At 38.2% G+C, this 14552-nt stretch overlaps 1 protein-coding gene across 3 annotated transcripts in view; it reads right to left on the bottom strand.

The window, feature by feature from the left end:
- pappaa (pregnancy-associated plasma protein A, pappalysin 1a) overlaps positions 1–14552 on the bottom strand; it is a 238175-nt gene that overhangs the window by 122046 nt on the left and 101577 nt on the right. For all 3 annotated transcript variants that reach the window (XM_057818700.1, XM_057818698.1, XM_057818699.1), the window contains 2 exons: positions 8904–8995; positions 4670–4866 (listed from right to left, as the gene is read on the bottom strand). In XM_057818700.1, coding sequence (XP_057674683.1) covers positions 4670–4866; positions 8904–8995 — 289 coding nt within the window. The remainder of the gene's footprint in view (positions 1–4669; positions 4867–8903; positions 8996–14552) is intronic.

Raw genomic sequence — 14552 nt, 5'->3', positions numbered from 1 at the left:
TCTTTTTTTTTTTTTTTTTTTTTTTTAATACGGCTGTGTGTGTAGCTGGCTGCCACCTTGGGTCAGTGGGTCCTTTTGTCCGATTCACATAATTCAGGATATTGTGGGAAGTGTACCCAGAATACCTAAAAAAAATACAGAAAGTGACCCAAAATCAACAGGAAATGAGCCAAAATAAACCCAGTGCCTGCAACTGACAATGGTAGACGTCCAACTCATTTAAACCATGAGGATGGCTGTAAAGGCTCATGTACCAGTACACGAGTTAATGTACAATTGTCAATTTTAGGGAAAATAAAGGATTTTCAGTGTGCCTTATAGTTAAAAAAAAACATGGTAATGCATGTTGAACAATGTTCATTTTTGTTTGTTTTTTTCGGGTTGGATTAAAAATTTGGACATTTTCCACTGGATACCGACTTTTTGGACATTATATAAGTGCATGGATTAGCAGAGGAAGTGACACAGATTAAGTGAGGTGTACCCAAAGCACAAAGTTCTGAACCCAGAGAACCTTTTCATAATAGCAGTTTAGCCATCCAGGAAAGGGTCAAACTTAATCTCATTTATGCACAGTCACTCAACGTGCTCAACGTTGGCCCACATTTGCTAGCCAGCTACATTAAGTGAAAGAAGAGAGAAATTATTCGTTAGCATGTTGTGGTTAGTTACAGGGTTAGCGCTAGGGTCAGTTAGGGTCAGGGTTAGCAGTATGGCTATGAATAGCGATAATCTTAGTTATACTTCAGCCTTTAAATGGCACACATTTAAATACTGAATGTTAAAATAAAAATTAAATAATGTTAAAAACTTTTGAGTATTAATGAGGACCATGATCAAGTTTTATTTTTCACGGAAAGGCCTCAAAATCAACAGGAAGTGACCAAAATTAAAAGGAAGTGAACCAGAATTGTCCCAAAATCAACTTGAGCTGACCCAAAAATGCCCCAGTTTTGTGATTAAGCTTTTGGTGTGAAGACTAACGATGCATATTAGAGTTATGCTTACATTAAACAAAGTGTGGCTAGATGGTGAATTTTTTTTTATTGGATTTGGAGGCCTTGAATTCTGCGAAGACATTGAACATTAAAGAGAAATAATAAACAGGGACTTGAAGGAGAGGGGTTTGTGTAGCGCATGTCAATGCCCCAAAGGGAATTTGAGAGTTAAGCCCTTCCACATACGTGAGGCTTTGTGTCTACTTGATATATGCATTGCCTTAATGATTTGTGCGATCGCGGCGCAACGGCAACAGATCAATGCTTCCACCACGCTCGGGTGAAATCAATGGCGTCATGTCCCGTCTTCTGGAAGCATTACTTTAATGAGAGAGTCAAATTTATGCGAGGGGGGGAATCTAATTAAACGTCCCAATCTTTAAAATGACTTAACTGGCAAACCGGCAAAAGAAGTTGTTTAACAAAAAAAAAAAAAATGTAATATATGGATCAAACAGAGATGCTCAGAAGCTATAAAAAGATGGTTGAGCAAACAACAGATTTTTATTAACCCTTGCTGAATCAAAATGTCAAAATTGAGAGAGATCGGGTGGTACCTGTGTGTTTAAATTACTATTGCCACAATACTAAAATTTTCAACTCAATATTGATACTAAAAGAATAGTACTCAATACCATTTTTGATGCTGCATGGAAAAAAATGTTGTTGAATTGCCCCAAAATTGACAGGAAGTCAACCAAAATATACAGGAAATGATGAGGGAATGCCCCAAAAATCATCAGAAAGTGACGAAAAATCAACAGAAAATGACCTGTTAATGCTCCAAAACGAACACAAAGTTACCCAAAATTAAAAAGGAGTGACCCGCAAATGCTTTGAAATCAACAGGAAATTACCCAAAATGTAAAGGAAGGACCCCAGACTGCCTCAAAATGTACTGGCAGTGACCCCAAATCAATTGCAAGTGATTTGAAATGAACAGAAAGTGATCCAGAAACGCCCCAAAAACATCAGGAAGTGACCAATGAACAGGAAAAGACCCGGAAATGCTCTAAACCTATCAGGAAATGATCCAAAATGTACAGAACGTGACCGCATAATGCCTCAAAAAGTGTCGTCAAGTTACCCAAAATCAATGGTAAATGGAGTGATAGAGTGAGCCCTCGTTTGTCGCAGTTAATGGGGACCAGAACCCGCAGAGATAAGTGAAAACCTGCAAAGTAACGCCTCCTTTTTTGTGTGTGTGTGTTCAATGTATTTATTCAGATTTAGCACTGGAAAGATATTTATTATATACAACACGTTTTTTCACATATATGCATATATATATATATATATATATATATAAATGTATATATATATATATATATATATATATATATATATATATATATATATATATATATATATATATATATAAATGTTAGTACAAGTTATAGAAATTTTATATTAAAACCCCTCTTAATGTTTTTGTTTTAATGAAATTTGCAAAATTTTCTATCAAAAAATAAACTAGTAGCCCGCCATTGTTAATGTCAATAATTACACAATGCTCATTGGTGCTGAAGCCCATAAAATCAGTCGCACCCAAGTGCCAGCAGAGGGTAACAAAACAAAAAAACACAAGTAACAAGTGTACATTGCACTGTGCTGTCATTTTAATCTGTTTGAGCGGGGCATGTGCGTAAATATTTTAACGTGATTCATTTCAAAAATTAATTACCGCCCGTTAACGCGATAATTTTGACAGCCCTAATATACGTATATGTATATATATACAGTGGTACCTCTACATACGAATTTAATTCGTTCCAGGACCTTGTTTGTAAGTCGAAATGGTCGTATGTCGAGCAGGATTTTCCCATAGGAATACATTATAATTCCATTAATTCGTTCCAAAGCCTAAAAACATACACTAAATTCTTAATAAATACTGCTGGCACTGTTACAAATGGCAATTAAACATAGAAAAACAAATAAGTTATAAATAAATAATTCAGAATAATATAAGAAGAAGAAGAAGAATTAATAATTATTCCTGAAAATAATGTAACGAATCGGATTCTAATATGGCGGACACTTTTTACTGTCCCTGAACGCACCGCGAAGGTGACGTCTCCAGTGAGATAGGTCGGTGCGGTAGAGATAATACTTTCGTTTTCCTGAGAGCAGTCAACTGCTTAAGACAATGAGCGTTTTGTGTTGGATAAGTTCTTAAATAAATGATAAAAACGTGACAAAGCTGGCGATTTCCTTGGCAATGTTACCACAATAATAATTGTCACCTTAACTTATAAATAGTGGCGAACGGTGGTCATAAGAGGATCATGGAGCTGTATTGTTGAGCCAGTTCAGGGACGCGCACCCCAAGCTCATATTTTTCTATAACTTGCATCTTCATTTCAAAGGTAAGCATCACTTTTTTCCTTGTTTCTCCAACTGTATCAACTTTTTTTGAAAACTGTGTTGATTTCTCACATAAGAAAATCCACCGTGGGTTCGTTTGCAGTGCTGTCATGTCGTCGTATTTCGAGCAACTCGTCGGATGTAGAAACAAATGGCGGCTCAAATTTTACGTCGGATGTCGAAAAGATCGTGTGTCGAAGTGATCGTATGTAGAGGTACCACTGTATATATATATATATATATATATATATATATATATATATATATATATATATATATATAGAGAGAGAGAGAGAGAGAGAGAGAGAGAGAGAGAGAGAGAGAGAGAGAGAGAGAGAGAGAGAGAGAGAGAGAGATGTTCACTATTTTTCCCAAATTATAATTTTAAAAAAATACTTTTATGTATATACATATATATTTTAATAAATGTTTTTTAAGCACTTCAAATGTAACAAATATAGGTTTTAAACATGTTACTGTCCCACCAAATTATTTTTAAACGAGAATAAAATAGTAGAAAAATGCTTGGCTTTATTAAATGCTTCATTTAATGAGTCCACTCAAATCTGCTCAAGCTGCTTATTTACACACAAAGAGTTGCCACAACAACTGTTTAACAAGTTAAATGATGTTTGACGCTTGCGGCGCTTTGAAGTTCGCTTCTCTGGCCAGATCAAACATTAAACATCTGTCAATTATCGTTAATTGTAATAAGCAACTCCAGTGCTTTCACTGCCTGACCAACATAGAGCAGGGAGGGAGGGAGTGTGACTACAAGATCGGCTCGGGACAGCTCATCTGAATTTTTTTTAATTGAAAAAAAACTCCACGATGGACTGATGGTGCGAAGTAGCGAGGGGTCACTGTACTTCTATAGCGCCTTTCCACCTTCAAGGCCCTCAAAGTGCTTTATACTACACCCACCTACTGGTGACACAGCACCAGCAGCAATGTGGGTTTCAGTTCATGCTCAAGGATACTTAGACGAGTTCATCAGAGCAGAGAATCGAACCCACAACCTCTGTCTTAATAGAAATAGGCCAATAAATGATCAAGGAGGTGACCCAAAATAACTCATTGCCTGCCATTGACAACGATAGACATCCAATTGATTTTGAATGGGAGGAGCGAATGAACATCGAAATGAATTGGCCATCTAGTGCTGTCAAATGTTGACATGGAAAACGCCAAAAATATCCTCCACTAGCATTACTAACAAGAGTTTACTTTCCACCCCTCTAAAGGTGGAACGACAAGTTGTAGGAGATGAATGGGTGGTTGCGATAAAAAGCTTAGAACATTACCTTCGTAACAGCGGGATAACCAGCTGCCACCTCGCCCGAGCAGTAGGGTTTCTTCTCGTGGGAAACTTCAACAGCGGATGCCCACTGGTCCAGGAAGCCACTGGGCGTGTAGAGGCCGCAGTCTCGAACGCCAGTCTCTCGCTCAAAGTCCTCGCATACGCCATCCCCGTCGTAGTAGTAGCACATGCTCGGTTCCTCTGCAAATTTCAGGAGGACAGAAGATCTGAGAACATACAAAACGCACCCTCCAGGTCTTTGAGGAATATGCCTTTGATCCTTATATCTTTGCGGTGAGAAGACAACAAACCAGCAGAGAGGAAAAAGAAGCTACGTTCCCGAGAGGTACAGAAGGAAAACAAATAAAAACAATTAAATAAAGCAAAGTGTGATAAGACGAAGGAGGATACAAAAGGGAGTTTGGTTGTTGGTTGGGAGAAAAAAAAATCATTATCTGTGCATGAAAGGATGAAATTATCAAAAACCCAGTACAATCAAAATTTTGATGCAACGGATTGCCTTCAATTGTTTTATAGTTCTGGTAATTTATCGGGGTTTACAGAGTAAATATCCCACCCAGGGGTCAAAGCCTGGAAGTGGAAGCTTTGGGTCTGGAAGAGAAGGACCTCACTGCTCACAGCTTGAGCGCTGTCAGCCTGTGGGGTTCCATTTAGGGGAGTTGGGAGAAGAAAGACGGCATTCCGTGCCAAGTTGGCCAGGGCCTCCTTCTCGAAATTCCAGCCCTCCACAGCAGCAGTCCAAAAAACCGAAAGTGAGTTCTGCGCTCTGCTGGACGGCGAACTGAGGGGCTACCGAGAGGGCATGCAGATGCCTCGCACTCAGTCGGAACGGAAGCTAAAAGCAGGGTCGGGTGTTTGAGTTGGGATTAAATTACGGAAAACGTAAAAGAAGGGGGGCCCTGAGACCATGTTTTCGTTGGTCGTTTTTTTTCCTTCAATCAACAATTTACGACCTTCAACTAGCCTGCTCTACCAAACCAATTACAATGAAACATTCCGAGTCCAACTCCTCGGGACAAATATGCATAGCATATGCAAAACCTAAGAGAGAATTTTTACTGCCAGTGTGTTTTGCAAGATTTTGCTTGGCATGTAGAGAATTAACTCTGGCTCTTTTTTCTTTCTTTCTGCAATGCTAGCACTAAAGACCATAACTGGCTAACTTAACTATTTCAGTGTTATTGAGGATAATGAAGGTCCAATCAAGTTGCGTCCAATCAACTTTCTGCTGTGAATTCAAAGGCGGTTATCGCTGGTAGTTTGTTCATTCGCTAACATCCCTCCCACTTAAAATGGATTTGACGTCGTCGGTCAACGCCAATGGTGACCAATTATTGACAGTAATAATGGTTGACCCTTTACATAGCTTTAATAATTATTCTGATTAATATTGACATCATTACTATATGATATCATATATATGGCGGAAAACGCAGACAAGACTGAAAAAGCAGTTTCTGCTCTTGCGTCCCTCTTTAAAACAAACTGCTGTATTTTAAGCCAAAAGAATTCTTTGTCTTGTTGAAGGCCTACACGGCCGAAACATGTCGGCATTTTTTAATTTGTACAAAGCCAATGACTGAATAAAGGCTTTTTTTTTTTTTTTTACTTCTTGAGTGCCTCGGTTTTTTGAATTATTAAGCCGAAAGAATTGTTGTTTTGATAGAACAATATGTCTATATGCAGCTATAGCAGATTCATGGCCCATTAAGCCCCCAAACTGTTTTTAATTGTCCATTTTACCCTGAAAACCCCCGTTTACAGACGTCGCGCAACTGCTTTTATTTCAACCCAGCTATAAAAAGAAGGTAAGTGCGGTAATTATATTTATGATTCAAAATGTCTGTCATTTTTAGCTTAAAAATCATTAATTGATGTCTAATATTTCGTTTAAAAAAACAGAACGACTTTAAAAGATTATTCACTCGCATATTTTAAACTTTTAAACAAATTACGTCACAATGAAAAAAATGGTGTGTGTAGATAAGTCACGGATATCGACCTCATAACTATCGTTTAATTGTATTTTTTTTTGTTACTGTCACATTTTCCCTGATATGTTAGATGATAAATAATCGATCCAAACAAATAAATATATGAAATGGTAAATATATGAAAAAGAAAATCTTGACCACACCTTGTCTGCGATTTCTGCATCGCGACCCTTGTTATATTACCATGTTTCACAAATGAAATCCCCCAAAAATCTGGCTGTGGCCATTCCCAGCTGTGTCTAGACACATATATGCTACACGGAATTTTTGGATCAAAACAAGGTAAGTACGCGATAATATCTTGTTAAAATCATGGCGTCTTTAAATATGCTCTCACCTCCAGTTATGGTTCCACTGTGTAATTTTTTATTTATTTATTTTTAAATACCCTCCTGTACAAAATTTTTCTTCCCCCAGAAAAATTGAGATTTTAAGCTTTCCAATGATGTATCACACGTGTATATCGGACAATTTAGAAATTTGGCCAAATTGGGGGTCTCAGAGCGGAACTTCAAGTCACCTGAGTGTTTTCCGCCATATATATATGATTAATATATATTATATTATTATACATAATTACAATACTTTGGTCTTGTTTTTTTTTTTTTTTTTTTTGCCACAACCGGGTGATTATGAGGCATTTTTAAATGCACTCCTTATTAATTCTGGGGAACTTTCTATTGATTTTGGGCATACGTGGAGATTAAGGAGGGACCGGGGCATAGCCCCTCCCTAGTGGCCGAAAATGTCATTGCATACAATTGACTTTCCACTAATGGAATTTGAAATTAAGACTTTGACGGTGAAATGTTGTCTATAAAAGTTGTAAAGAAATAAAACAAACAACAAAAATGAATGAAATGAACAAAAATATATTTTTATAATGGGTCAAAATTATTTTTCAAACAGATCATGTGACTAGCACCTTTAGAGACGGTCAATTTCTGCCTAGCACCCCCCCCCCCAAAAAAAAAAAAAAAACAACCTGAGGACAGAAGAGCCAACATGGAAATACGTATCTTTTCCTAACCTAAGCTTTCAAAAGCGACAACAACTACTGAGGGAGAAAGAAGGATTGAAGATGTGGACAATGAAACACTGGAGAGCACCGCCACAACGGTGAGCGGGGTTTCAATTTGCTCCACTTAAAAAGTTAACCCTGAAAAAATGGGAAAAAAAAAAAAAAAAAAAAAACTTTCATTTTCAACATATTATTATAAATGTTCCTGGCTGGAATATTCAGTCAAAAATGACGCGCTGTCTACCTCTCCACTAGGTAAGACAGAAAAACGCAAGCACAAACACACAACTGGGATGCCTGTATGTACGAGCAAGGGTTAAGCTACTATCCGAGCATATATCTGACACCGCGTTTCAGGGTCATCAACATTTTTGCCCCCTCTGCCACAAAAGTCAAACTCTTCCTATAATTATAAGGGCAAGTATATGACTTACCGTGTTTTTCGGACTATAAGTCGCAGTTTTTTTCATAGTTTGGCTGGGGGAGCGACTTATGTATGAAATTATTAACACATTATATCATTTCACATGTCATTTTGGTGTTTTGGAGTGACACTGATGGTTTGGTAAACTTGTTAACATGTTCTTTATGCTATAGTTATCTGAATAACTCTTAATACTGTAGCTATGTTACGTTAACATACCGGCCACGTTCACATTTCGTTGTTTCGGGGCTAACCACTTTTGAAATGTTCATTTTATCTAAAATATTTTATGTACAGCCTGTAGGGGGTGTCAGAGGTAGCAGACAGCATGTCCCATCATAATGTCCAGATATTGTGCATAACTAATACGCACGCACGCACACACTTGAGCCCTGCAGTTGGTGGAAAAACAGCACGGCCAATGCAGTCATCCGGCAATCCGATGAGAATTAAAGCGGCCACTTCACAGAAGCGCCCACATGCGTGTGCCCGCTCGCACGCCGTGTACACGCGCAAACACACGCGCGCTCACAAAGAGGGAGGAAAACAGGGAGGGAGAGGGGGACTGCTGCAGGAGAGCAGCACAGGAAACCCATCCATCTATTGGTGAAAAAGAATGTCGGATATGCCAACCATTTAGCTGTGTAAAGTAAGATGAGTCACCTCTTGGAAGCATAATGATTTCCAGACTTTTTAAAAGAAGGGCAAAGCTTTTAGGGTGTCTGACTGTATATGGATGGACTCTAAGGCAACAAAATATGAATGATAATTGACTTACCAACACAGTTGAAGAAAGGCTCTTTCTTGCACTGGCTGGAGCAGCCGTCACCATTCATGGAATTCATGTCATCACACTCCTCTCCTTTGGAACTAACACATCAGGAGGTGGTTAAGGAAACGTCCACACTCGGACTTGCCAAACAACATACAATGAGACGTCATACAGGAGAGGAGTCTCTCCGTGTGTACACTCACACTACGCAATTAGGCACCCCTACACAAGGAACTAACACTGGAAAGGTGTAGGTAAAGTAAAGGACCTTAGAGTCAATAAAGTATAATGTTTTGGTAATTAATATCAATTGAGGAGTCCAACTTGAAGAAATTTCTGGACATATTGCGTGGCGATGCTTTGAGCTTTTGGTCCGTAATGTTTTCCCAATAGTTTGAAAACAAACAAACAAAATCGCTAAAACTGTAAAAAAAAAAAAAAAAAAAAAAAAAAAAAAAAAAAAAAAGAAACAGGACATCAATATACCTAAAAAACGCAAAATACAAAAAAAAAAAAAAAAAAAAAAAAAAAAAAACTGGGAAAACAGAATTGTACACATACTGACGACTAAAATACAAAATATATTTCGTTTTTCCAAACGCTTCCACTAGCTTTATGCTAATATACAATGGAAAAGGCCCTTTCAGTGCTAACTAAATTTAGCATCAGTTTGTCTTATTCAAGTCTCAAAGGAATATTAACATATTAACACACTCAAACGCCACATTTCTTTTCCTAGAAATGAAATATAACAACACTCACAGGCCTATGCTCTTTTTTTCATGGCCAGAAACAAGTCATATCAACAGTGTTGTTAATAATGGTGTTTTTTTTTTTTTCTTCAGTAGTTAGTAATTTAATTACTTTTCCCATTTTTGCAACGCCGTTACCGTTACAGAGGATGTGAAGGGGCACGTTAGTGTGTTACTACAATGTGGTTGAATGAAGCGCAAGTTGTTTGATTTTGTCACACATCCGCCTGCCTGCCTGCCTGCCCTGGAAAGTGCCAAGTGGGAGTGGGGGGGAAGGAAGGGGGTAGTGACGCCGTTGCAAACACGATGATGTTTGGCTAGATCAGACATGTCCAAAGTGCAGCCGGGGGGCCAAATACAGCCCGTGGTCAAATTTCATCCGGCCCCCAGCCTCTGTCATAAGATCAGTAACGTCTGGCCCGCACACAGACTTAATAAATTGGTCAGCAGTACTGCTACCAGCATATGAAGTAGCTTACACACTAAATGCTGCTCCTCATTTACCCACTAAAAGGCAGCAGCACTCCAAGCAACATTACCCGGTGTGATCCTTGACTTCCAATTTTCTAAAATGTCGACAATCAACAACAACAAAAAGTTGACTGTGACGGCTGACGCTTCAAGGATAGGTGGAAATTGGACTATTTCTTCAATAAAATACGCAACAACTGTGTCTGCCTCATTTGCAAAGAGACAGTCGCTGTTTTTAAATAATTCAATGTGAGGCGATATTACCAAACAAGACACGCTGACATGTACAACAAGATTACAGAGAAGATACGCAGCGAGAAATTGAAGCAACTTTTAAAGCTAGTTTAATTTCACAGCAGCAGTATTTCGAAAGAGCCCCAGAGTCGAAAGAGAACGCTAGTTGCGAGATTGTTGAAATTATTAATAAAAAAAAACAATAAAGCAAATGTGACACACAGAATGGCTCGCTAAAATTTGCTTAAATATATTGTTCCGCGTAAAGGACATCAGCCAAGGTCGGCCCCCCACATTTTTACCACACCAAATCTGGCCCCCTTTGCAAAAAGTTTGGACACCCCTGGGCTAGATGGTTTGGAGTGTTAGCATAGCATTCGCGTTCTTGTTAGCATTAGTATTTAGTGTGGTAAGCGTCAAACTCTCGGGCAACATTTTTTTTACATACAGTGTGTGGCGTCCAGGTGAGTACAGTTCACAAGTGGTTACAAGTACAGTATTGGCCCGAATATAAGACGGCCCTGATTATAAGACGACCCCCTCTTTTTCAAGACTCAAGTTTGAAAAAATACTTTTTGAACACCAAATTAATTTTTATACAAAAAATAATTACAGTACATCTGAAACATGATTATAACAGTATATTTGAAAGAAAAATCATGTTATTTTGCCTCATTCAAATCATAATATCTGAAAATTTAAATATGTAAACTACAGTGCAATCACATTCGTAAATGAATGGCTTCTGGTTTTTGAAATGTAAATAAACCAATCTATTGTGATAAAACAACAAAATTGCAATAACTGCATTAACCATCAAAGTGAAGTCTAACTGTAACTGTCGTCTTGAAACAAATCTGAATAAGGAAAAACATTGCAATAAAATAATGCAAACTGGTTAAACTTGAGAGTAGCTGAGATCTGTCATGACAGAACATCGCTTCAGTGATATTTGGCGGCATCTAGCGTCGTGAATGGGTATAATGTCTAGACCACGAATAAAAGACGACCCCCACATTTTCAGTCTTATTTCAATGCAAAAAACACCTTCTTATATTCGGGCCAATACGGTATCTCCAATTCTTTTAAACTGGGAAAGTTGGCTATGAATGCACATTAGAGTTGACCGATATTAAAGCAGATAAAAGCATTTTGAAATGCTATCGGATCATATCAAAATCGTTTTTTCATTATCGGATTTGGGACAATATGAATGTTGCCTTCAAAGTGAATGTAGAAGCCTTCTGCCTTTGTTCAAGGGCTGGCCACAGCTTAGCAAAGTTGTTATGCTTATTGATATAGTGGTGCAATATAGGCACTTTTTCCATAACTTCAGTTGAAGTTGTTCGATTCATTTTCACAGAATGTTTATTTGGAAAACCTTGAAGTTGTCACATTTATCATTATTAAAGCATCCAGTGGCGCATCACAATACAATGGAGCTATCGCAAAACAACACCCCCAAATCTGAAAATGTGGACATCTAGCCATGTATTTGCTACGTGTTGTGACTTAAAACATCATTTTTCTAAGTTTGAAATAGTAAAATAGCAAAAACCAGATGGTATAATGCTTTGTGTGGGGTACCTGTAATTCCGACACCAGGTAGACTGAAAGATTGGGGGGAGAATATTTTTTGTGTGCCTTTTTCAAGTCAAAAAACAAGGCTCATCTAATGCACGCTATGGATAACACTCTGTCGTCGACCACGTTAACAAATGAATGTCAAGACAGTCAACCAAGGACACTTACAGTGCCTTGCAAAAGTATTCGGCCCCCTTGAACCTTGCAACCTTTCGCCACATTTCAGGCTTCAAACATAAAGATATGAAATTTAATTTTTTTTGTCAAGAATCAACAACAAGTGGGACACAATCGTGAAGTGGAACAACATTTATTGGATAATTTAAACTTTTTTAACAAATAAAAAACTGAAAAGTGGGGCGTGCAATATTATTCGGCCCCTTTACTTTCAGTGCAGCAAACTCACTCCAGAAGTTCAGTGAGGATCTCTGAATGACCCAATGTTGTCCTAAATGACCCATGATGACCAATGATAAATAGAATCCACCTGTGTGTAATCAAGTCTCCGTATAAATGCACCTGCTCTGTGATAGTCTCAGGGTTCTGTTTAACGTGCAGAGAGCATTATGAAAACCAAGGAACACACCAGGCAGGTCCGAGATACTCATGTGGAGAAGTTTAAAGCCGGATTTGGATACAAAAAGATTTCCCAAGCTTTAAACATCTCAAGGAGCACTGTGCAAGCCATCATATTGAAATGGAAGGAGCATCAGACCACTGCAAATCTACCAAGACCCGGCCGTCCTTCCAAACTTTCTTCTCAAACATGGAGAAAACTGATCAGAGATGCAGCCAAGAGGCCCATGATCACTCTGGATGAACTGCAGAGATCTACAGCTGAGGTGGGAGAGTCTGTCCATAGGACACCAATCAGTCGTACACTGCACAAATCTGGTCTTTATGGAAGAGTGGCAAGAAGAAAGCCATTTCTCAAAGATATCCATAAAAAGTCTCGTTTAAAGTTTGCCACAAGCCACCTGGGAGACACACCAAACATGTGGAAGAAGGTGCTCAGGTCATATGAAACCAAAATTTAACTTTTTGGCCACAATGCAAATTGATATGTTTGGCGTAAAAGCAACACAGCTCATCACGCTGAACACACCATCCCCACTGTCAAACATGGTGGTGGCAGCATCATGGTTTGGGCCTGCTTTTCTTCAGCAGGGAAAGGGAAGATGGTTAAAATTGATGGGAAGATGGATGCAGCCAAATACAGGAACATTCTGGAAGAAAACCTGTTGGTATCTGCACAAGACCTGAGACTGGGACGGAGATTTATCTTCCAACAGGACAATGATCCAAAACATAAAGCCAAATCTACAATGGAATGGTTAAAAAATAAATGTATCCAGGTGTTAGAATGGCCAAGTCAAAGTCCAGACCTGAATCCAATCGAGAATCTGTGGAAAGAGCTGAAGACTGCTGTTCACAAACACTCTCCATCCAACCTCACTGAGCTCGAGCTGTTTTGCAAGGAAGAATGGGCAAGAATGTCAGTCTCTCGATGTGCAAAACTGATAGAAACATACCCCAAGCGACTTGCAGCTGTAATTGGAGCAAAAGGTGGCGCTACAAAGTATTAACGCAAGGGGGCCGAATAATATTGCACGCCCCACTTTTCAGTTTTTTATTTGTTGAAAAAGTTTAAATTATCCAATAAATTTTGTTCCACTTCACGACTGTGTCCCACTTGTTGTTGATTCTTGACAAAAAATTAAAATTTTATATCTTTATGTTTGAAGCCTGAAATGTGGCGAAAGGTTGCAAGGTTCAAGGGGGCCGAATACTTTTGCAAGGCACTGTATGTTTGCTCAAAGGTAAGTTAATGATCGATTTGTTAAAAAAAAAAAAATAAATAAAAAAAAATATATATATATATATATATATATATATATATATATATATTTGATAGCATGTAGTAAAAACGTAGACTTAACTATTAACGTTAGTTTGCTAACATTTGACTGCTACTTGTTTACTAGCCCGTCACTACACAAATCGAATAAAATATAACTAATCAAAGTTGTCAAGACCCCAGAACTGAAAGTCCAAAGTAAACACCACAAACCTTCTATAAAACATGGAAGCTGTACTTTTACGTTTGGTCACGGACGCACACGAAGGAAAGCTGTAGCCATGCACACACCTAACATTTTGCTGCGGTCTACTCGAATGCACGCCTGTCTCAACTTTGAGCGTTTATTTATGTCGTATTCATGTTCTACATGTATGTTTATGATGTAAGTTGTTTATCTAGCACCTATGGATAATATTGATAATCCCACTGAATGTAAAAGACTGCTTATTCATCGCCACAAAACCTTCGTGAGAAAAATCTGACAGAACACATGACATAATGTTACTAAGTAGTTAACATTGCAGCTAGATAGATATTCGGCCTTTGGGGTTTCTCATTTTGAAGTTGAGAGTCAAAATTAATTTAAAGAAAACAAACAAACAGACAAAAAACATTTCATTAATAAAAATGTCTATTGCCAGCTGTGGTAATGCTAATTCGGAAATTCGAATGTAAAAGACTGCTTATTCATCGCCACAAAACCTTCGTGAGAAAAATCCGACAGAACACATGACGTAATGTTACTTAGTAGCT

Source organism: Corythoichthys intestinalis, chromosome 17 (genome assembly GCF_030265065.1).
Source record: "Corythoichthys intestinalis isolate RoL2023-P3 chromosome 17, ASM3026506v1, whole genome shotgun sequence".
NCBI classification, from domain to species: domain Eukaryota; kingdom Metazoa; phylum Chordata; class Actinopteri; order Syngnathiformes; family Syngnathidae; genus Corythoichthys; species Corythoichthys intestinalis.
The sequence above is the reverse complement of the archived record's forward strand: the minus strand, read 5'-3'. Positions and strand labels throughout refer to the sequence as shown.